General features: G+C 44.5%; 1 protein-coding gene across 1 annotated transcript in view; it reads right to left on the bottom strand.

Moving 5' to 3' along the window:
* ABCA4 (ATP binding cassette subfamily A member 4) overlaps positions 1-22,247 on the bottom strand; it is a 99,459-nt gene extending 77,212 nt beyond the window's left edge. Inside the window, exons 1-6 of the mRNA XM_073358296.2 lie at positions 22,182-22,247; positions 16,634-16,727; positions 12,928-13,069; positions 10,014-10,153; positions 7,037-7,164; positions 1,696-1,893 (exon numbers count right to left, since the gene is read on the bottom strand). Of these exons, the coding sequence (XP_073214397.2) occupies positions 1,696-1,893; positions 7,037-7,164; positions 10,014-10,153; positions 12,928-13,069; positions 16,634-16,727; positions 22,182-22,247 (768 nt within the window). The remainder of the gene's footprint in view (positions 1-1,695; positions 1,894-7,036; positions 7,165-10,013; positions 10,154-12,927; positions 13,070-16,633; positions 16,728-22,181) is intronic.
* Positions 22,248-24,049: the final 1,802 nt, after the last annotated feature.

The following is a 24,049-nucleotide window of genomic DNA, read 5'->3' as shown; positions in this document are numbered from 1 at the left end:
ACTAGGAGGAAAATTCTTCCCCACTGACATCCTCCTACATTACCACAGCATGGGGCTGAGACAGGACTGGTGGGGAGTGGGGCATGTGCAGGCAGTGAGCTTCTTCCACCCCAAATATTATAGAGCACAGTTCTATAGCAGCTTACTGAACCCCAATGTACTAGGAGTTGCAGCACAGAGTGGGATGGAAATTTGTCCAAACGTTTTCAGTTTCACTGGGAGAGAAGGTGACATCATTAGAAAATGGAGCCCTTCAGAATGGAAGGGATTCTTTGAGCCAATACAGGCCCCAATTCTGGAAACCTTACTCCCAATGGGCTGGCTGACTCTGCACTGCCTTGCACTCTGCAGTCATTTACTTCTGTGCAAAGTGAGTGTGAAAATGCAAAGCGGCAGTGCTTTGAAGTGTGAGTGTGGTCGCCCGCGAGCACTGGGAGATTGCTCTCCCAGGGCTCCTGGTAATCCACCCCCATGAGGAGATTGGCTCCCAGCTCTCGAAGCCTGTTTACACTAGCGCTTTAAAGTGCTCTGACTTGCTGCGCTCAGGGGGGTGATTTTTCACACCCCTGCGCCAGCAAGTTAGAGCACAATAAAATGTAAGTATAGCCAAGCCGTTAGATATGTGGTGGGTTATGTTGTACAAGTGTAACCACATGGCCATATAATACAGAGTGGCCTAAGGCAGTGAAGACAAACAGAGCCAGTGTCAAACTCACAGATATTCTTAATCCAAGTGGTTCCATGTTAATCCACTTGATACTGCATTGAGCAAGACTGATTACACATGAAGCAGGTGAAGAAACACTTGATCAGGGTGGATTTTTGTATTTCAGTGAGCAACTGATTCTGCATTGAGTAAAATTGTAATTCCCCCCTGAGCTGTGTTAAGATATTAAATAACTTTATCTTTGTGTTTATACTTCATATAACTCGAGCATCTGAAATGGAGAAAACACGACAACTACCCAACCAGCTGCAATAACAGCAATGCTCTGGAAAGAGGCTTACTTTCCTCACTGCAGCGAAACAAGCCCAGATAGCAAAGGAAGGGATCTTATTACTCTGCATCCATTTTACTATCAGAACTGTGATTTGCTTTCATTGCCACCAACAAGCCACAGGGTTGTGTAGACACATGCATGTGTGTGTTAATACATACACACCCCTCAATTTTAAATCTGTTCACAGATTTAAACAATAAACGTGTAAGTGGAATCAATTCCAGGGCAGCGAAGAAGTGCATTTCAAAAGTACCTGTGGCAAAGAATGTTTGTTTATTATACAGAATCACTCTGTGTGGCTAAACAATGTTGAGATGGGCTTTGACTTGAAGAGGGACTTTTACACTTGAGAAAACTCAGATATATTAGACAGATTTATTATTTAATGTTTATATTGCTGGCGAGCAGGGAGACCTCAACCCAGAAGTAGAGATTTAGTCAGGGGTATTTTTGGTAAAAGTCATGGACAGGTCACAGGCTGTGAATTTTTATTTATTGCCCGTGACCTGTCCATGACTTTTACCAAAATTACCTGTGACTAAATCTTAGCCTTACTTATAACCAGTAACCTAATTATCTGCCCTAGCAAAAATGTAGATGTCTGCTTAGAACATGGGTGCTATAATGCAAAGAAAATCCTTGAAGTAGAATACCAGAAACAACACACGCCAAGCAGATTTGTGTTAGTACTCACCAGCTGGAAAAGCTTAAAGAAATCAATATTTGCGTACAAGGAGTCTTCTATTTGTTGCAGGTTCTCCTGGGAAAGGGCACACATTGCATTGTACACAGCATGCATACCCCTTTGGCTGCTGAAGATAATGAAGCGGTTGAGTAGGGTCTGGCTACAGGCGATGTCTTTCAGAGTCAAGTCAGGGACTCCATAGGCAAACTGCAGCCAAAAGCAATTCACTTTTATCATTGTGGAACTTTCAGGCTTTTCAATAAGAACTAGAGACAATACTAATGCTTTGGTGGTTACAATTAGACCCTACCAATGCCTTCATGGACTGTAGGGTGACACCACCTTCTGAAGCCACAGCCCTCGAGTGACCGCCAGTTGATGTCATGTGTAATCACCTCCCCTAGGCAAGGCTTTTCTCCCCTCACTGGGGAATCCAAGTTGTTTTCAGAGACAGAAGTATTCTTGTCCCCCCCCACCACCTCAAGAAGGGCCTGTGTCATATCCAGTCATCCTGCTGGCTAAGGAGGAATGAATGTGGCTCCCACATGTATGTCAGTGTTGCCCCGGAACCTGCCAAACATGCCATGTGACTCTACCTTTGGTATGGGTCAAGCATGCTCCTAACCCTGGCTGACCAGAGAGCAAAGGGCCAACCCTATTCTGATTCTCAAACTTCCAATGACAACGAAGGTCTGGTCTACACACATATTTTGTACCACTGTAATTATTTCAGTTAGGGCTGACTTTTTACCAAAATAGTTATAGTGGTACAAGTCCTAGTGTGGCTGCAGTTATACTGGTTCCTTATGCAGATATAGGTTACTGTGTGCATACAAGGAGGGTTGTGCCACTTTAACTGTGCCAGTATATTAAAGCATCACAACTTGTGTGTGTAAACAAGGCTGTAGGGAATGTGTCATATGACACAATTAAAACAACATTCACATATGAAATACAGGACACAACTGAAATTAATATTTTAAATGACTGCTTATATTTTGAGCGTGTGTGCAATTCAAGTTATTAGACAATGCAATACCCATAGCCAGGCCTGGCATCGCAAAGGATCTAAGGAGACATTCCCCCCCACCCTGATCTTCAAGGGCCCCCAAATTATTGTCAGAAAGGCCAAAATATGTGCAGTATGTACAATCCTTATCCATGATATAAATTATAAATCACAGCAAAATCCTGATACAGTAGCCAAATTTTACTTTTTTAAACTCTTAAAATCCAAGATTTTCCCCTGGGGCCTAACTAGTTCCTAGACACCTTGAAGGTTGTTTGTTTTTTTAAACAGGAATATCCAGAGGCCCCCCCAAATACCCAATTCCCTTCCCACTGCCCCAAATGGGACCCTAGAACCGGCCCTGCCCATTGCACTATGGGAAGGGTAGGCTCTCGTGCTGGGATAGGCACACTCGGCAATGGCCCTGCTTCAGGCTAATCTGCAGCAGTGATAATCTCGTCATTAGATGATCAATCTTCAAAAGTTAAATATGACCGATCAATGGAGTGTGGCCTGTGACTGTGCCACGTGATGTCCCCTAGGGGTGAGCTGCTGTTGCAAAGTTACTTTATACTGATGCCTAAACTCATTAACACTATGCGAGCCAGATATTCTAAGGGCTCATGGCTATATTATTAGCACAATCTGATAGTAAGGGAGAGGATAGAAAGCAACAGAAGACATGTCAGTACTGACTGGACTTTTAAGTTTGGTTTGTGTTTTTCAGGCAAAATCCAAAGAGGGATGGGTGAGAACAAGTTAAAAGTTGGATTGTTCCAGTTTGACTGAATTAACCCACTGTGGTAAAGGCATTTGCTCAAAGCTTGGGAAGCACAGACAGCATTTTTGAATGTGGACGCAAGAGCTATATCTACACTACATTGTAAACCCGGGTTTGTGGGACCTGTGCTTGTGGAGACAGTGTTTCCAAGTCCATATTTAAGCGTCCACACTGCATTGAAAACTTGGGTCTACAATTGCTGGACCTGGGTCTCACAACCAAGCTAACGCATTATACTGCACTACTACTGACTTGGGTCTGTGGCTTGAGCTATGTCCACACTACAAGATGACAGGGCTTGGACAGAAGTCACAGTGGGACTCCCTGCCACTCCAGTCAATCCTGTTCTGAGTAATTGGCGACCCGAGTCAGAAGATTTGCGTGTGTACGGTAGCAGGGGTTTGGGCTCAAACCTGAGTCTAAGCCCCAGTTTAGAAGGCAGTGTGGATGTATTCAAAGTGTTTCACAAGCGTTCCAGATGCCTGGCTTGGGGTTGGCAATACCTAAGTTCCAGGCTCAAAGTGAGCTGCACTGATGACTAGTAAGAATGCTTTGTTTGGATTTGTAAAGCAAGTGAGGAAACCATGACGTGGATGTTACTGATAGGGATTCATCGCAGAACTGCAAGAGGTTATTTTATTTACACAATGTAGCTGCCCTGTGAGACTGCCCAGGAACAGAAGAGGTTAGAAGCACACCCAATCTCCACCCTTTTAAGTTGTTCTACAATGTGGGCTGTAGCCAACCTTTTCTAAGCTGCTTATCTTTTTCTGTGCTGCAACCCAAAAGCAACTCTTTAGAGGAAAACTCTACTAATTTTATCAGTGTGTCACTGTTTAGCCAGAACACGCAAGCTGAAGTACAAACTATTTTTCAACTAGCAGGCTTTTTGATCAGTTTTTGCTTTCATTTCAGTGTGTCATTTCCTGCACACCCAGCATGGTAGGAGGTTGGAGCTAGAGCAGCAGCTAGCTGTTTGCCAAGGAGTGAGACTCTTGTTAACAAGTTTCTTTGAGGTTGGGGGAAAGAGAGGGAGAGATTGCGTTTAACTATGTAAATGTGTAAAAGATCCAGATCTGGAATAGCAGAAGATCCTTGAGAGGACATATGGTCTTGTGATTAAGCCTCTGTAGCAAGACTCAGAAGATCTGTATTCTAGTCCTGGCTCTACCCCCTTCTCCAGCAGGGGCAAGCTATATGGGCTGCAGTTTTCAAAGGGGCCTATGGGAGTGAGGCATGCAATTCCCACTGAAAGTCACTCCCACAGGCCCTTTGAAAATTACAGCCTTAGGCCAGGTCTACACTAGAGACCTATATCCGTATAACTAAGTCGCTCAGGGGTGTGAAAAATCCACGCCTCTGAGCAACATAGTTATACCAGCCTAACACCCCATGTAGGCAGGGCTACATCAATGGGACAGCTTCTCCTGTCAATGTAGCTACCACCTCTTGGAGAGGTGGATTAACTACACTGATGGAAGAAGTTCTCCCAGCGGCGTAGGAGCGTCTTCTCTTACATGATACAGCGGTGCAGCTGCGCAGAAGCAGCATTTTAAGTATAGACCTGCCCTTAATCTCCCTGTGTCTCAGCTCACGATGGGTGAAGCGTGGCTAATACATGCTCTACCTCATAGGGTGAAATTAACCTTTGTAAGGTGAGCTGCTGCTACAGTGACTAGTGCCAAAAGCCTAGAAATAAACTGTACCCATGGAAATCTACAATGGCTGTCAACAGAGCTTGTTGAAATTCAGAATGTTTTCTGCAAAACATTTTGGTTTCTTCAAACTGGCATTTTCCAATTAAAAAGTATTTGGTTGGAAAATTCCTGACCAGTGCTCATGGTCAACAATAGGTCTCCTTTGGCTCTTCCTCAGCTGGTGTTAAAAATGGTTCGGATTCTGATGTAGAAAGAGCCAAACTTTTCATAACACCATTACAGAAAGCATGACAGATATCCACGTTACAGGAAGTCAGGATCATGCTTTCTGCAGCTGTGTTGAAAATATTTTGGCCCTGTATATAGCCAAACTGTTTTCAATACTAGATAAGGAAAGGCACCTGGGAACCCACTACTAACAACCAGTCAACAATGGGTCATTTCCTTAGGATAGCAGACCTAGGAGGGGGATGAGGAGTGAAAGAAAATGTGAAGTGAGCCCCAACAGGGTCCTTTTCTGTATTTTTACTTCAGAAGCACTAGAGAGACCTAGCTTTTCAGCTCCTCAGCTGGTGTAAATTGACAAAGTGGCATTGAGGTCAGCTGAGATATGCCACTTTACACCAGCTATGGATCTGGCTGGGTGTGTGGGGGGGCTCACTGGGTGAGGGAGCTTCCCGTAGCTCTAGTCAGCCCTGTAGTGGATGAGTAATCTGGCAACCAGTCACACCAGCTAGAACCTGTAAAGTCTGAGAAGAAGTGAATGCAAGTTCATTAATCCCCTCTCCTGCTGGCCACAAGCAGGCCCACACATTTCCAGCATTTGTGCTTTATGTGACAATGAAAAAGAAGAATTGTGTCATTCAGCCTGAATTATTGCCCCCTCCCCCCCACCACACACAGCATGGAGAGCAGTAATCCCAGGGGTCTGATTCAGCAACGTTCATTCATCAGCACAGCATTCCTCTCAGAGCTCCCCAGCCACTGGCACACAGAAGGCCAAAGACAGCCTGGACTTAGTCACATACAATCCTCTGAGTAGCTACCTCAGGAATGATCTGACTTGCAATTTTCACTGTGAATTTTAGATCTATTATTCATTAAGGATCCAGGACAGCTGGTCTGCTTTTCACTGCTCCCATCTTTCTCCACGAGACAGTGCCATAAAGCCCCTGTGTGATCCAGCTGACATTGGGGAAGTGAAGTTAAACGTTTCTACCCACAGAGTTCTCTCTTGCTGCTCACCACATTGTTGAGTTAAAATGGGGCACAGCTGCATGATGTTCCTGAGCCAAGTCTTTGATCACAGGGCCAGATTCATTGCTAGGCAGTGTAGCTACCAGATATGAACTCAGCTGCTTTGGAGTAATGCAGGCAGCAAACCATAGTGCCTTGGTTCAGTCCATCCCCCAGGTATTTTTTAAGGCCAAAATAAGTCTGGATTCTGGAAAAACTAACGAAGGGGGAAGAGGCGCTATCACCCATCTGGTGCCTCCAGCTGGGCAGCTTTTTATTCCTGAATGTACAAAGATTCCACTCCACACAGATAACTGCCTTGCAATAGCAGGTGGCTGCTGTTATACTAAAAGGCCTTGTCTACACTGGGTAGGGTACAGGTAGCTACATGCCACAGTGAAAGGCAGGCTGCGCCCACACTGTTGTGTAGCTACATGTGTGGTAGTGAAAGGCTCCAGGACACTACACTACTAAAAACAGCAGTATAGACAGGGGAGACACTGCTTAGGCATGTAGAGAGCCATGTAGGGAATACATGCTAGGGTTCTGGCATGCCTTTCCTCTTCTCAACTAAGCAGTGCCTCATCATCTACACTGCTGGGGGCGTTTGCAGTGTATGTACTCTACCTGCTGCTGTAAGTGTAGACATAGCCTATATCAACCCACCTGTTCAGGGCGCACTTGAGAATTAATCAGCTGGAAAACCACTGAGTCTGAGAGGCCAGCATCATTCAGCAGAAAGGACGTCAGAGACTCCTCTTCTTTCAAGAAGTCTCGGATTCTTAACCCTCTTCCTGAATGCAGAGGGAAGCAATGTAAAGAGCACTGAGAAGATGGACAAGGTGAATTAAAGAATGCCCTGCTTAGACCCATGGAAACTGTGTGCTTTGGCCAAGGTTTTCAATAGTTACTAGTGACTTTGAGGTCCACCACGAGACACCTGAATAGCGCTTTGTTTTCAGAAAATATTGAGCACCCACCATCTGAAAATCAGATCTCCTAAACAGTGCTTGAATTATGGGGGAAAAAGTAGGGGGCCCTTAATGAACATACGTATTTAAAAACACACACACGCCAACCTGACATCTCCTCCGTCCCCCGCACTTTGAATGAGACAAAAGTGAGGTAGCCCCTAAAAGCAGTAAGAGGGCCTTCCCCATAGTTGAGCACGGCTTTTAAAAGCTCCTCAAGGTAAGCAACTGAAAACGGAGGCACCCAAAATCACTGGTCACATTTGGAAATCTTGGCGTTTTCTTTTGAAGTCATGTTTTGTTTTATATATTCAGTTACTATGATGTTGTGACGTCCCAGTCTCCCCCTCCCCCTTCTACTGGGTGTTGTACAAACAACCTTTGACAATCGGTGTCATTTACACTCACTTCACATTCACTATCAACAGCAACATGCGCAAACAGCCTAATTTTATATTTTGTAAGAATGGCCCTTTTAAAACTTTTCACAGGCAAAACTTCATTACTCTTTTCAAGGGGCATGTCTCAAGGAACAGCGTTAAAGCTTTATAGTCCCCACTATTAAACAAATCCTACTCAAGAAACAATACACACAGACACAAACACACAAGAAAGGCCACAAAATTCCATTCCTTCCATCTTTATGATAATATATATAATTGACAGTAATGGGTCCAAAACACCTTAACTCCTGATAAGGTTACTAATGAGCCAAACCCTGAAAACTCTTGCTGAAGTCAACAGGAATTTTGCATGAAAACTGTCCAAGTAGAAGCTCAGTAAGGATCTCAGAATTTGGCCCATAAGTTCTGCACCATTACTGTTGAATGTTCTAGTGTATCTCATAGATAGTGCAGATAGTGCCACCCATACTTAAGGTTGCTGGATACCTCCCATTATAAGATCCTGTTTTCAGTTGCTTTTAACTTCACCAGACTAGTGTTTGGGATGAAATTTTCCATGCTAGATGTCTGCCTCACACTAAATTGTTTTGGAAAATTTCAGCAAAAACAGTTCAGCTGTTTCTCAGAATGAAGCTAGGGGAAAATGGTTTTTTTTGCCCATATTGAAAACAGTTCTTATAATTGTTTGAGAAACTCTAGTCCTCCATGCTTTGCAGCAGGCTCTTGAAATTTGGCTGGGGAACTTGAGGAAGAAGGGAGGTTGCACTGGTGTCAGGATGTGTCATCTTTTGCCATCCCTGGGAAAATCTGCTAAATTTGGCCAAGTTCTGAGCTTCTGAATATCTCAGTTCACACTCAGTAGAGACTTGTTAGGGTTTGGCAGGTAAATACGCCAAAGATTCCATCAGCACTGAACACACACAGGAGTCTAGGGGCTGAGCAAGACCTTCCCTGTAATTGCTCCTGCAGGAAACCTAGGGTTGCTGTGGCACCAAGGACAGGAACTGAGAGCAGGGAGACTGTATCCTGTGCTGTCTGTGCTCCCCACTGTTCGTGCCTCACCAGTGTGGAGGAGGGATCAGGCTCACAGGCATGCAGAAAAGTTAGGAGCTGGGACTAGGGAAATGGCAAAGGGAGAGACTGGGTGGGATGGGGACTGTGATGGGGTAGCCGAGTCTTGGGACTTGTTCAAAGAGCCAGGGGAAGGTGGACTGATACAAACAACCTTAATTGTGGCATTTCCTAATTTTTGTATGCTTGACTTTTCCCCCTTAATGTTCTCTTAACACAGTTTATATATGTAACTTACACACACACACACACAGAGCTAGTAATTCCTTCCATGCAGAGGAAAGAGTAGTGCTTCTCATCCTGTTTCTTTATCCCCCTGCATGAGTTTTGTTGGCTGCTTTATGAACAAGCAGAATACAACTTTTATTTTAAAATAAATCAGGCTATTGACTTTTTTTTTTTAAACTGGGATTCTGAAGCAGCACTAATATTGGGCTACACAGGATGCCTGGCAGCTGGAACACACTTGTTTATTTTCTGACTTAAATAGAGTTGACATGCCCTGTAAAGGAACACCAAATGCAGAACTGGGATTGCAAAGAAAGTTGAAAAGCTTGAAAAACCTGGAGTGCAGCCCTGGAACTCTGAACTTCAAAGCTCTGGCATTTTGTGCTTTCCCTCACTCCCACAGAGCTGATTGTTTGGAATCAGTTTTTGCAGCTCGCTTCCAAAATGCAGCTCAGAATATATTTGTGTTCTTAAAAAGCCTACATTTTGGGGTATTTTGAGGTGCCCCAAGCTATTCACAATGAGTTAGTCCCCTCAAGGCATCCATACGGTATATGCACACACCATCCTAGAACACCTGCATCAGATGAGTTTATTGGAGTCACTGTATATATTCTTATTAACAAATATTTGCTGAGTCACAATATTAGATTTTAGTGCGCGCACACACACACACACACACACACAAACAAACAAACACACTTCTGAGGTGAAGGACTTGTAGCTAGAATAGGTCACTGCCACACTCCGGGGCAATCCATTTTTGTCCCACTAATTTTGGGAGTGTCCTTTTAGAATTTAAATCAATAATTTGTAAGGCCATTCAAATACAGAATGTTTAAATGTATGTTTATCAACAGGCAGGTGTGAATTGTATGGTCACTCCTGACATTATCTGCAGAGGCGAGGATTATCCAGCTCTTGGGCGGGAATGTACTACAGTCTAAAGAATATAATGAAACAAATTGCCTGCAATTCTTTCAGGATTAGTCCTCATTGTTTCCATAAACTGGATCATAATGCGTAATTCCTCCCAGATTCTGCCCAAGTCATGGATTTCAGATGCTTGGAGTAGAAGCTCTTGAGCATCTTGATACACTCTTGCTAAGCTGAAAGAAGAATCAATGAGTCATTAGAAAAGACTAATGACACAGGGCAGGTAAGACAAACCTTACATGTCATGGGAAACACGGAAACAAAGAGCATGAGGCTCTTCACACACAGGTTAATCTGGTCATACTGTTCACTAGACATATGGAGCAATGTTTGGATCTGGATTAGAATCCAAACTTCCCCAAAGTTTGAGCATGTTAAAACTTGGGATTTTGGTTAAACCCTTTGGAATGGCTTTAACGTTGTCAGGCTATAGACATGTCAACCTCTATGGATTCATTACAGCAGCATCAATCTAACGACTAGTACAGAGAGACTATTTGAGCTATTGTAACAGAGTCAAAGTTTGCACTAACCAGCAGCAACCTACAAGCCCAATTTGAAAATGAAAATTACTTTGAGCCTAATTTGGTCATGCTTGCTCATGTTGAGTAGTATTTTACTCAGGGTGCAGCCTTCCCACCCCATAGAGTAAGGTACAGTAGTACAATACAAGTAAGGGTGGAAGAATCAGGCTCTGTATTTGTGGAACAGGTACAAATAAATTCTAATAAGTAGCAGTGAGAAACAGAGCACATCTAGGTATTGAGCTGTCACGGATGACCACACCCTGTGCAGTGGGCATGAGATAGAACCTGGACATACATCGGTGGTGATACACTGCATTTTTTTAAGAGTGCTATATTTTTCCATACAAAGACTGATACTTTCAACCTAAATAACTTATTTTAGATGATAGGAAATAGCAAAACAAGAAGGAAGTCAAGTCAAATCTCTCAGAGAGCACAGTATGTTTGCCTCTTCTGATGTGTTGAATCTGATTTGCCTCACAAAGCAGCAGCAGGAAAAAAGAGACTACCTAGAAAAGTAAAGATAGCTTTAGATAAGCTATTACCAGCAGGAGAGTGAGGTGGGGGGAGAGAAAACCTTTTGTAGTGATAAACACCCATTTTTTCATAGTCTGTGTGTATAAAAACATCTTCTGTATTTTCCACAGTATGCATCTGATGAAGTGCATGTGGGGGGGAGGGATAGCTCAGTGGTTTGAGCACTGGCCTGCTAAACCCAGGGTTGTGAGTTCAATCCTTGAGGGGGCCATTTAGGGATTTGGGGCAAAAATTGGGAATTGGTCCTGCTTTGAGCAGGGGGTTGGACTAGATGACCTCCTGAGGTCCCTTCCAACCCTGATATTCTATGATTCTATAAGTGAGCTGCAGCTCACGAAAGCTTATGCTCAAATAAATTGGTTAGTCTCTAAGGTGCCACAAGTACTCCTTTTCTTTTTGCGAATACAGACTAACACAGCTGTTACTCTGAAACCTAGAAAAGTAAAGGTGCATTATTCAGAAAACAAATACACTAGCTCATAGGCCACTCAGTTTGATTTAACATTTTAAATGTTCACAGATAAACAAAAAAAGAAAGTGGAATGAAAAGGGAAAACCAAAGTGGGCCAGTTTCAGATGGCTGCACCTTTGACGGCCTTGATGTTGTTAGCTCATGGATGTTTCCGCTTTGGAGTCTCTAAAGCAATGTTACTCAGATTGAGGCTCATGAATTGCAAGTGACTCTTTAATGTGTCTTTCTGTAGCTCTTTGCAGCACATGATATTAAAACATTGTGATTTAATTATTAACCAATCAGGATGCTTTTCCTATATTAACAACCAAATGTAATGGATAAAATAATAATACTTGGTTAGTCATTTTGCTGTAAACTAAACTAAATATTTCCCATCATACTGTTTAAATATGAATATATAGTACTACAGTAAATGGAACAATGAATTTCACACTAATGTGGCTCTTTTAGGCAATGTTGATTGCTAATTTGGCTCTTGAACCTCAGAGGTCTGAGTATCACTTCTCAAAAGATAAAACCACCCCCTGACAAGTGGGCATATGGCCATTACTTTCTGCATGTTTTAACAGATTTTGCAATTGTCCTCATTTTACTCTAGATGTCCTTGCCCTGCTAAACTCTGTGACTTGCATGAGTCAGCTATAATACACGACACACAGAAGCACTTGCAAAGATCATTCTGACCAAAAGATCAGAATTTTGCCCATCTCCCCATGAGTGAATTTAGTGTTTGAGAATTGACAGACTGAGGGAAGTCTTTTATATGTTACCAAGACATATAAGCATGGGCGGAGTCAATGCAAGCTTTCCCACATTGCCGGTTTGCCCCAGTCCTGATTTAGAGGAAGTATCTCAAATGGTGGGAAAGACAACTCAGGTTCTATACTCTTAAATCCTGGGCCTTTGTTCTTAGATTTCTACTATAATTGGCAACTGAAGTGGTGGTTTTTGTGATGTGGACACCTGTTCACTGGCAATTGGAGGGACACCACCAAACTCAATTCACGCAGGCCATAGAACTGCCATCAGATGCAACCTTTTGGTCTTTATTGACCAGGGCTAGATCTAGATCTACATGCTACAGTTACCTCCATCCTGAACCATCCAGTCTTCCTGGATGCTCAACTTTCTGCCAAGGGCTGGATTTTAATTCACACTGCAGAATAATTCTATAAAATACCCTTTATCATGAATCCACCCCATTGATAGGGGATGGGGATTACAGCCAATCTGAGGGTGGACTTTGTGTCTGAAGTTATTCCATGACTGCTCACCAAGATCTGTCACATCTGTGATATGCATTAGAGACAAGCTGCTAGGCATTTCTCTAGGACCTCAGTATACTAATGCAGCCCCAACCTAGCACACACATCTCTTCCCTGAATGCAGTAGGTTCATCCTTGCTTACATGGAATTGTTGTAGTTAGACACAATGCCAGGAGATTCTCCACGGGTGGGGCTGCGGAAACAAGGATTGTTCATATTACAGAAGATGCCTTGTAACCATGGCAGTGTTCCTGCAGAGGGCATAGCCTTATTTGGAAAATGGCCTGTGTATATGAAACAGAGAAGAGAAGACAAAATATTAATTGTTGGGTTTCATTCCTAAGGCAGCTTGAATGAACATTAGAGCTTCACACGTTTTCTTGTTGCAAGAGGAATATTATGGTTACTTTGTTAGCCAGGAAAGTTTTTTTCAGGTTTTTGTCTTTGTCAAATAAAAAGACATATGTTCTGTGTATTATTTTCAAAACCACTCAGAATTGGTCTAACTCTGCTCCCTCTGAAGTCAGTGGTAGAACTCCCATTGATTTCAAAGGGAGCAGAGTTAGGCCAATGCTGACCATTTTGAAAATCCCACCCTCCACATTTACTAAAATGATTATGTTAAGGACCATGTCATATTAATATTCACAAATGTGAGAGTTAGAGGGGAGTAATTCCAGGCCTTCCAACCAAATAATTAATTTAATAGAATCATAGAAGATTAGGGGTGGAAGAGACCTCAGGAGGTCATCTAGTCTAACCCCCTGCTCAAAGCCAGACCAACCCCAACTAAATCATCCCAGCCAGGGCTTTCTGAAGCCCTAGGTAACCTATTCCAGTGCTTCATCACCCTCCTAGTGAAATAGTTTTTCCTAATATCCAACCTAGACCTCCCCCACTGCAACTTGAGACCATTGCTTCTTGTTCTTTCATCTGCCACCACTGAGAACAGCCTAGCTCCATCCTCATTCACCTTCCTCTGTAGCATGGGGCACGGGTCACTTGCTGGAGGATTCTCTGCTCCTTGAAGTCTTTAAACCACAATTTGAGGACTTCAATAACTCAGACATAGATGAGAGGTTTTTTTCAGGGTGGGTGGGTGAGATTCTGTGGCCTGCATTGTGCAGGAGGTCGGACTAGATGATCATAATGGTCCCTTCTGACCTTAGTATCTATGAATCTTCGGAACCCCCCTTCAGGTAGTTGAAGGGTGCTATCAAATCCCCCCCTCATTCTTCTGTTCTGCAGACTAAATAAGCTCAGTTCCCTCAGCCTCTCCTCATAAGTCATGTGCCCCAGCCCCCTAATCATTTTAATTGCCCTCCGCTGGATTGTCTCCAGTTTGTCCACATCCTTTCTGTAATGGGGGGGCCCCAAAACTGGATGCAATGCTACAGATGTGGCCTCCCCAGTGCCCTTGATCTGCTGGCAATGCTCCTATTAATGAAGCCCAATATGCCATTAGCCTTTTTGGCAACAAGGGCACACTGTTGACTCATATCCAGCTTCTCGTCCACTGTAACCCCCAGGTCCTTTCCTGAAGAACTGCTGCTTAAGCCAGTCGGTGCCCAGTTTGTAGCAGTGCATTAAATTCTTCCGTCCTAAGTGCAGGACTCTGCACTTGTCCTTGTTGAAACTCATCAGATTTCTTTTAGCTTAATCCTCCAATTTGTCTAGGTCACTCTTGACCCTATCCCTACCTTCCAGTGTATCTACCTCTCTCCCCATCTTAGTGTCATCCACGAACTTGCTGAGGGTGAAATCCATCCCATCATCCAGATCATTAATGAAGATGTTGAACAAAACCGGCCCCAGGACTGACCCCTGTGGCACTCCATGTGATACCAGCTGCCAGCTAGACATCAAGCCGTTGATTACTATCCATTGAGCCCAATGATCTAGCCATCTTTCTATCCACCTTATAGTCCATTCATCCAATCCATACTTTTTTAACTTGCTGGCAAGAATTCCGTGGGAGACTGTATCAAAAGCTTTGATAAAGTCAAGATATATCACATCCACCGCCTTCCCCATATCCATGGAGACAGTTATCTCATCATAGAAGGCAATCAGGTTGGTCAGACATGACTTGCCCTTGGTGAATCCATCTTGACTCTTCCTGATCACTTTCCTCTCCTTCAAGTGCTTCAAAATGGATTCTTTGAGAACCTGCTGCAGGATTTTTCCAAGGAATGAGGTGAAGCTGACCAGTCTGTAGTTCCCCGGATTTTCTTTTCTTCCCTTTTTAAAAGATGGGCACTATATTTGCCTTTTTCCAATTGTCCAGATGTCCCTGATCACCATGAGTTTTCAAAGATAATGGCCAATTTCTCTGCAATCACATCAGCCAACTCCCTCAGCACCCTCGGATGCATTAGATCCAGCCCCATGGACTTGTGTGCATGTCTAGCTTTTTTCTAAATAGTCCTTAACCTGTTCTTTCACCACTGAGGGCTGCTCACCTCCTCCCCATACTGTGCTGCCCAATGCAGCAGTCTGAGAGCTGACCATATCTGTGAAGACTGAGACAAAAAAAGCATTGAGTACTTCAGCTTTTTTCACATCATCTGTCACTAGGTTGCCTCCCCCATTCAGTAAGGGTCTCACACTTTCCCTGACCACCTTCTTGTTGCTAACATACGTGTAGACTCCCTTCTTGTCACCCTTCACATCCCTTGCTAACTGCAACTCTAATTGTGCTCTAAATCTGCCCGATTACACCCCTGCACCTTCGAGCAATATTTTTATACTCCTCCCTAGTCATCTGTCCAAGTTTCGACTTCTTGTAAGCTTCCTTTTTGTGTTTAAGCTCACTGAAGATTTCACTGTTAAGCCAAGCTGGTTGCCTGCCATATTTGCTATTCTTTCTGCACGTCGGGATGGTTTGTTCCTGCGCCCTCAATAAGGCTTCTTTAAAATACGGCCAGCTCTCCTGGTTGCCTTTCCCCCTCATATTAGCCTCCCAGGGGATCCTGCCCATCAGTTCCCTGAGGGAGTCAAAGTCTGCTTTTCTGAAGTCCAGGGTCTGTATTCTGCTGCTCTCCTTTCTTCCTTGCGTCAGGATCCTGAACTCGACCATCTCATGGTCACTGCTGCCCAGGTTGCCACCCACTTCTACTTCCCCTACCAATTCTTCCCTGTTTGTGAGCAGCAGATCAAGAGAGGCATGGCTCCTCGTTGATTCCTCCAGCGCTTGCACCAGGAAGTTGTCCCCAACACTCTCCAAAAACTTCCTGGATTGTCTGGGCACTGCTATATGTCTCCCCCCTCCCAGCCGATGTCAGGGTGATTGAAGTCCCCCATGAGAACCAGGGCCTGTGATCTGGAAACTTCTGGGAAATTTCTTGGGAGGATTTCCAACAACAGGCCTAATTCTGGCCAGATCTATAACCTTCCAACACCACCGATATCCCAGAGGGTAAGTCAGACTAGCGTTTAGACCAATATGTGCATAGAGCCAAGCAATTACATTTGGAAATGAGAAGAGGGGTTATTGGCAGAGCAAGGTGCCATCAATGGCAGAGAACTAAGCAGCACTCAGAATCCTCAGAACAGACAACTCCCAGTATCTACTATTAGGATAGTATTGGTACGGCTGCTGCCTTTATAAGCAGGGAAATGGCCCATAAATTAACATAGGATTTTTTGTTGTGTTACTTTAATTCAGGGACATTATATGTCCCCAAATTACTAAAACTATAAACTACTTAGGGCAGGGCCATCTTTTTATGTGTACAACACTTAGCACAACTGGGCCTTGAGTCCTGATTGGGGCCTTTAGGCATTAATAATTTTTATTGCAATAATAATTATTATTATTATTTTAGTTTTATAACATATATTCTTACATTCATGTTGGCGATAGACTGGGTTAGCCTTCCTCAGCCAGACAAGGACAAGAAATAAAGACAAAGGCCATGCAAGCTCCACCAGAAAACGAAGCTGGGGAGAAAAAAGCGTATACAAAATAAATGTGACATAATTAATCCAGTAATTTACCAAATAAACAGAGCCCCACTGAACATCACCATGAACCCAGTGCTCCTCTCCCTCCCCTGGAAGAATGTTTGAAAACCAAGGGCGATTAAAGAGCTAAGGTGAAAAAAAAGAGGAGGCAGCAGGTGCTAAACAGCTAAGAATAGAGGACTAAAATAATAGCAAAAAATAATAATTCTAGACTGTTGTTGAGAAGAGCAGCTAGTGCGACAGTGACGCAGGACTGCCGGGCTGGGGGGGGGAGGCTGGAGAAGAAGAATAGTAACCATGCACTGAGCTTCTCATGAAATGGGATTAACAGCCTCTGTGGCCCACAGGAAATTATAGGGATGAAAAAGGACAAGGTTCATGTAGCACACCTGAAACCAATGCCTTCTGCTGAGTTAGCAGTTGTACCCCCACAAAATATATTTTCCCTTCAGATGCTTGTCTGGCTAGTTAAAACTATTCATTTTTTCCCTTTTGATATCTTTCTTTGATAGCTATAGCATATAGCAACTACCACACATTCCACACTTCGCTGGTCCTTTATTAGTATTGTTTGGTGCTGTATGCGCTGGTAGAGCTTGCTGTGTTTTTCTGTTCCTATCCACCTTGCGTTACATTTTTCTGTAACAGCTACAACAGATTCTTCCGAAATCCTGAGTAGTTAGTTTGCACATAGGAAATTCTCCCCCGGGGCACCAGATATGTACAGCAATCTGCAGAATGCATCATTTGCCCTGGGTCTTCTTCAGGCTAAATGGTGACAGGGGATCTAGCAGAAAGAAATTCCACAGTATAATTAAAAACAGGGTTTTGGAGCTGCCCTGTCTTTTCCACTGTAACTTTGTCTATTAGCTTTAATTAAGCTCAGCCTAGGTTTATGGCCAAAGGGTGGAGAAATTTTTGCCAAGCAAGCATTTCCTATTTTACACATTTAATCTTGAGTTAAAAAAATGCAGTTTAGTGCTTCTAAAAGCCAGACAGGAGTTTGGGTTGTGGGGGGTGGGGGAGGCGGGAGCACTGCTAGACCAAGGGATTGGGAAACCTGACACTGTGCAGATCCTCCTGTTTTCCCACCTCTCTGGCCTGGAGTAAGGAATAGCTGTGCAGTTGGGATGACGCCTCTCTGTATGGTGACCAGACAGCAAATGTGAAAAATCGGGACGGGGGTGGGGAATAGGAGCCTATATAAGAAAAAGACCCCAAAATCGAGACTGTCCCTATAAAATCAGGACAATCTGGTCATCCTAACCTCTCTGTCCCCCCCAGCTTTCACCTTCCCAGCAGCTAATCTGGCCACAAGGCCTGGATTTTCCCTAAAAATTAACATCCACTTGAGTTCATTTGTTAGGATGGCTGGACAGGCCCTACCACCAGTGATTTTAGTGGAAGAAAAATCAAACAGGCTCCTAGGGTATGTCTTCACTGCAGAGTTCTCCAGGGTTCTTACCTGGGTGTTGTTGCCTCTAATCACCTCCTGTCCACATACAAAAATCTCAGTCTCGACCCAGGATAGCTGGCTCCTCTCACGTGCGAGGCTAAAACCGTGTGCTGCTTTCACTCAACTTGGTAACCCAGCTAAAAGGCCACTTGAGTGCTGACAATACTCTAATGCCTTCCCACAGTTCCCTGTGTGTGCTCAGAAGGAAAGACAAGTTCTCCCACAGCTCACTGGGAAAGAATCCGAGTGGCTCAGCTCACTGCACCATACAGAGCCATGGGCTAAATGCCCTCAGAAGTTGCAGCGCCTCGCACAGGGGAGCGCACTGCCACTTAGTACAGCGCTTGCCATGCGCTCGGCCCACACTCAGAAAGGGGCACAGTGCCCAGACCATGGCCCCACCCCCCTACTCTGTTTGTGCTCCGCCCAGAGGCCCCACCCACTGCTCACTCCTCTTTGCCCCATCTCCCTCGCTCGCTTCTCTCCGCCCCGTAGCCCCTCTCCCGCACCCACAGCTGGCTCCTCTTTTCCCCCCATGCCTGCCGGCCGCTCGCTTCTCTCTGCTCCCTGACCCCTCCTCTCCTTCCCCCTGCACACCCACCACTATCTCTGCCCCTACCCTCCACCCGCCTGCCCCCTCACTCCTCTCCACCCTCTGGCCCCTCCCCCACACAGGCCCCTTGCTCCTCTCCATCCCCTGGCCCCCCTCGCCTCTACCCCCCATCTCCCACTCCTCTCCACCCCATGGCCCCGCCCGTCCTCCATTCCCCCCCCGCTGCTCACCCTGAAGGCATAGTCCTTCCACTTTTAAAAGAGGGGGGCCATGGCCTCCTGACCCCCCCCATTCGGGCACCCCTGTTGCCAGGTGTCCGGTTTTCAATCCGGAAGTCCAATCAAAAAGAAGACCTGGCAGTGTTGGGTCAGCACTGCTGACTGGACACTAAAAGTCCGGTTGCAGGAGTATCCGCAATCAGCCTCCCCGCTAGGAGGGTGGGAAGAGCAGCTGCTTCTGCCTGGAGGAACTGCAGCTCTGCTGGAGAGAACTGGCTCCCCTGGCTCTGGCAGAGAGAGGTAGGTGCTGGCTCCGCGCCACCCTGGGAGGGATCCTATCTGTCCCCCGTGCCCCACTGTGCTTGTCCCCCGGCTCCTGCCTCACTCCAGGGACTGATCTGGGCAGCCCCGTACTAGCACAGCCCTGCCGCTGCCTCTGACTCCCAACCCACAGCCCCTGGTATTCCAACCCTGGGATCCCCCTTCCAGCCCGGCTAGTGGCCCTCACTCCCAAGCCATAGCCCCCTGCCAGCCCATCCCTGGGCTCCCCCACAGAAATTAAGGAATAACAATAGATGAAGGCAAAAAAACCCCACCCTCTTCAGCGCAGTGAGAAGCGCATTAGACAAGACTTTTTAATTTTTGTTACTGAAAGTTGTGCATTTTATCCTCTGTGCAGCTATTGAAATCTCAAGGATTTTAATTCTAATCCTGCTCCGGTATATATACAATATATAGCCTTGTTTTACAATTTTACTATTATGTAGAGTTTACTACCATGTCCAGAAGTCTTTGATTTTTAGATGCCAAAGAAATTAAACACAACTCTTATTTATCAGATTAATTACATTTATCTTTTAATAATAGTTTTAAGGTCTGGCTTTAGAAAGTGCCATGTACTGAGTGGTCAAAAATGGTATTGTATATTATGAAGGACCAAATAGCTTATAATAGGCTCATTTATGGGGAAAAGTTTCATGCATGTTTATTCCTGCATTTCTTGTAAGTGGATAGTTGGTCCAGGTGATCAAGGCCGGCGAGTTATATATGGACAGCAATGGGAGAGGGGACAAGCAGATTTAACATGGAGACCAGCAGATTGATGGATTGGATCCTGCAGTCCTTAAGCACACAGGTAGTCTAGTCTCCATTGACTTCAAGGTCTGAAGGAGCTATTGCAGAGGGCACAATGGCTGCTGTATTTCCTGCAATTGCTGCCATTTCCAGTGCCGCCTTCGTTATTAATTTTTTTAAAACCACAAAGTATTTGGGGTTAGCATGAATGTGAAAGATACTCTGTGAAACCTGACTTCATATCAGTAAGTCTCAGTTGAGTTTGCAAAATTGCACGCAACATGAAAGGTGGCCTAAAGCAGATTCAACTAAGATCCGGTGGCAGATGACTGGCTATTTCTATTATAGGGCTCAAAGACAAAGGCACACTAAGAATCAGGTCTGTATAGGGAATCATTTCAACCCATTCCACGATTCTGTGATAGCCGCAGGAATGTCTCACTTACCATAGTTCATGTCTCGTGTTTAAGCCATATTGTCTTTAGTTAGGGTTACCATACGTCCAGGTTTTCCTGGACATGACCCTTTTTTTTCATCCTCTGTCCTCTGACCGGGTACATTTTTGAAATAATAGGAAATGTCAGGAAATGTCTGCTCCTGACATTGCAGCTCAGAAAGAGCTGTCTCCATGCCCTGATTGGTCCCTCCCCTGCATTCTGCCTGCCCCGGCCCCAGCCAGCCTGCCAGGTAAGCAGAGCCACCAAGCACCTCTATGCTGGACCACCTGCCCTCCTGCGGGGCCTCAGAACCCAGCCAGGAGGGATGACAGGGCCTGGCCCTGGCTCCCTGCCCAAAGGAGGGGGAGAGGCCCTCAAGGAGGCTCTGACTGAGAGCTGGCACTGCATCTTGGGCCTGTGCCCGCCATCCAGCTACCATGACAGGGAGCACAACACTACCACCCACCTTGAGTGAGAGGCACAGGTGCCCCCTCCAGCATCCACCAGGTACTTCCTACAGCACCCCCCAAATATCCCCTCCCAGTACACATACCCCAGTCCAGCACTCCTCCCCCACAAAATACCCCCTCAAGCAGCCCCCAAATAGCCCTTCTAAGGGGACACAACCCACCTGCACCCCCCCAAATATTCCCTCCAGCACCGTACCTCCAGCTCCCCTTTCCCCTCTCCTGATAGTGACTTATTTGGGAACTTGAAATTTGGTAACCCTATCTTTAGTTAGAAATATAAGGCCTGATCCTGTGAACTCCCTCAGCTTCTTTTGACTTGAAGCCAGTGGAAACGGCGAGCTTCCATCACCTCAGAGAACCAGGCTGTAAGCGCTTGTCTACGCTGGCAATTTACAGCGCTGCAACTGTCTCGCTCAGGGGTGTAAAAAAGCATCCCCCTTAGCGCAGCAAGTTTCAGCACTATAAAGCTCCAGTGTAGACAGTGACCCAGCGCTGGTAGCTACGCCCCTCGTGGAGGTGGGTTTTTTAGAGCGCTGGGAGAGCTCTCTCCCAGAGCTGTGCCATGACCACACAAGCCACATTAAAGCGCTGCCATGGCAGCGCTTTAGCGTTGCCAGTGTAGACTAGCCCTAAGATAATTTGGTTTAAAGAAATAAAAAATGAACACTAGTAAATAAGGCATTTATGTAATATGTATTAGTTGCTCTGTCCTAGAGAAAGTATTACGTGAAAGGATTTAAACTGTTTCTCCAATTCTTGCTTACCTTGTTACTGTTGTCATTCAACCATGTAATAAAAAAAATTGAGCTTTTTTCTGTGCAGTTGGATTCACATCTAAATATAAGTGCACATGAGTGGCAACATTAAGATTTGGAGCCAGACTTGCCCTAAGTTGTGGGGTACACAAGTCATTTTTGTTGGTGCCTATCTTTACAGCCAAGCACCAAAACCTCAGTACCCAGAACTATCTTCACTGTATGCCATGCTGTTTGTCAGATACTCAGTACAATGACCTCTGTTCTAAATTTACTCTGTAAAGTGTATCTTGCAAACAAATGGACGAAGCCTACAGACAGGCCTACAGACAGCACAGCCGATTTCACTCTGTGGTACGCACGTGTTTAGCAGGCTGATAAATGCACCAGTCATTTGACTATCTGCACTGTATTATTCTCAGCATGTTCTAAAGCAGAAACCCGAAGACTAAGGTTTTATCTTTTACCTTTTGCCTTTTCCTGAGTGTCCAGTTCTTCCACAGCAGAAGTCTGACCTGTCTAAGGAAGCTCATTGTTCTTCTGCATCAACAGCGCCACAAACCTGTAGTATAAAATGCATCCATCTTTATCTCTTACACTTGGGCTCAGATAATACCTGAAACAAAATTCTCAGCAGAATAACTGCCTTTAACTTCTGTTCTTTTTACATCTCTCTTTCCCTTTACTTGCCGTGCTTTTCAGTTATACCTTATACATCTTGTTCTAGACAAATGTTGAGCTACAGAATATGGTGTTTTTCCCTTGTTGGGAGCATGGTTGTCATGACTCATTTTTCTGGGTCAATAAACAAGAGGACATATTTTTCAAAGACCTCTTTTTACTCATTTCAACTATTACCCTGGCATTGAAGGAAACTTTTGATTTATTACCTATAACTGTTTCCTTTTTTATTTTTAGTAGAATCAAAGATGACAATGACTCATAGGTTAATCTAATCTCTCCGATACCTGGATTTTCAGAAGTTTTAGAATAAAACCAGTATTAGTTACTTGACACTTCAAGGAAAACATTTAAGGTGAGTTTCTCATCCCCTGAGAAAGTGCTTAAACCTCAACCAAAGATAAAAAAAAGGCCAGCCTTGGACAGAAGACGTGGTACTAATTATGAAAAAACCTGCTAGAAATCACCTCTTTCTTTTCATTTTGAGCATGGAAGAGATTAGGGCAGGAAATTTAAGACCAAATTTAGGTCACACTGACTGTGCTGCATATCAGCTGTCAGATAAAAAGAGAAAAACTCCACAGCAGGAGTTTTCATGCAAAATTACCAGCACTGACGCCTGGAGGGTTCTCATTCTTTGTAGGTTAACAGTCGCATACACTGTTCATCATCATCCCATCAGCTCTAATTGCTCATATTACAGACACAGCACAAAAGGAAGTCAGATTGGCTATAGAAAACTATTGCAACACAAGAGAGCAAATGGATTATGTATTATGCTTTGAAAGGATGCACCTCTGCCTGTTACACCATTGGGTGGAGGCAACTGGGTGGGGGCCACAAGGAAACATATTTTTCCCCCCAATTCAAAACTTTGTGTTTCAAAATGTAGTTCTATTGTAAAAACAAGACAAAAACAAACAAAAAGGGATCAAAACACTTTAAAATAAAACAAAAAGTTTAGTTTTGGGTTGAATGAAATATTTAGTTTCGCCCAAAACAAGTATTGTTTTTTTTTTCAGTTTAGCCACCTAACCAAAAAAAATCAATTATTCCCACAAATGGTTGTTGAATGCTGTAATAATGCTACAACTGAAGAAACAAAGCTTCTTAATGCGTGTTGGTAGACTGAAGACCCAGAACAGGCATCACAGTCTCAGTGAAAGGGAGGTCCAGTATTCGGGGGTGAGGGTGGTGGTGATGGGGAGTGTTTCCTTTCATGCTGCTGGTGGAGTTTGAGGCCAATCCCAACGCACTACTGGTGCTGGGAAGGAACATTAATTGGGACTCTGGAAAGGGAAGAAAGCCTGGCAGAGTTACAGAAATAACAAAATATTGAATGCAGGGGAACAAGAAAACTTCTTCATAAAGATGGCTAAATCTTGTTCACCCATGTTCAGCTGAAAAGCAGCCAGCTACCCACCAGCTAAGCAGAATTTTACAGACAAGAGAGTGTGGACACACAGATATTCATTTCTGTAGAGCTGAGACTCTGGTATAAGGAGGACAATCCTGGTGTATTTTCAAATACTACAATGTGCACTCAGATTATGTAATGGGCTAATTTACTACCGAATGGTCATTTTTCCTCCTGTTCATTCCAATTTGGAAACAGGCACCTTCAGTTCTTCTGGAGACACACGTATCCTTCGGG

Source organism: Lepidochelys kempii, chromosome 8, assembly GCF_965140285.1.
Source record: "Lepidochelys kempii isolate rLepKem1 chromosome 8, rLepKem1.hap1, whole genome shotgun sequence".
NCBI classification, from domain to species: domain Eukaryota; kingdom Metazoa; phylum Chordata; order Testudines; family Cheloniidae; genus Lepidochelys; species Lepidochelys kempii.
This window is presented reverse-complemented; position numbering and strand designations above follow the sequence as displayed.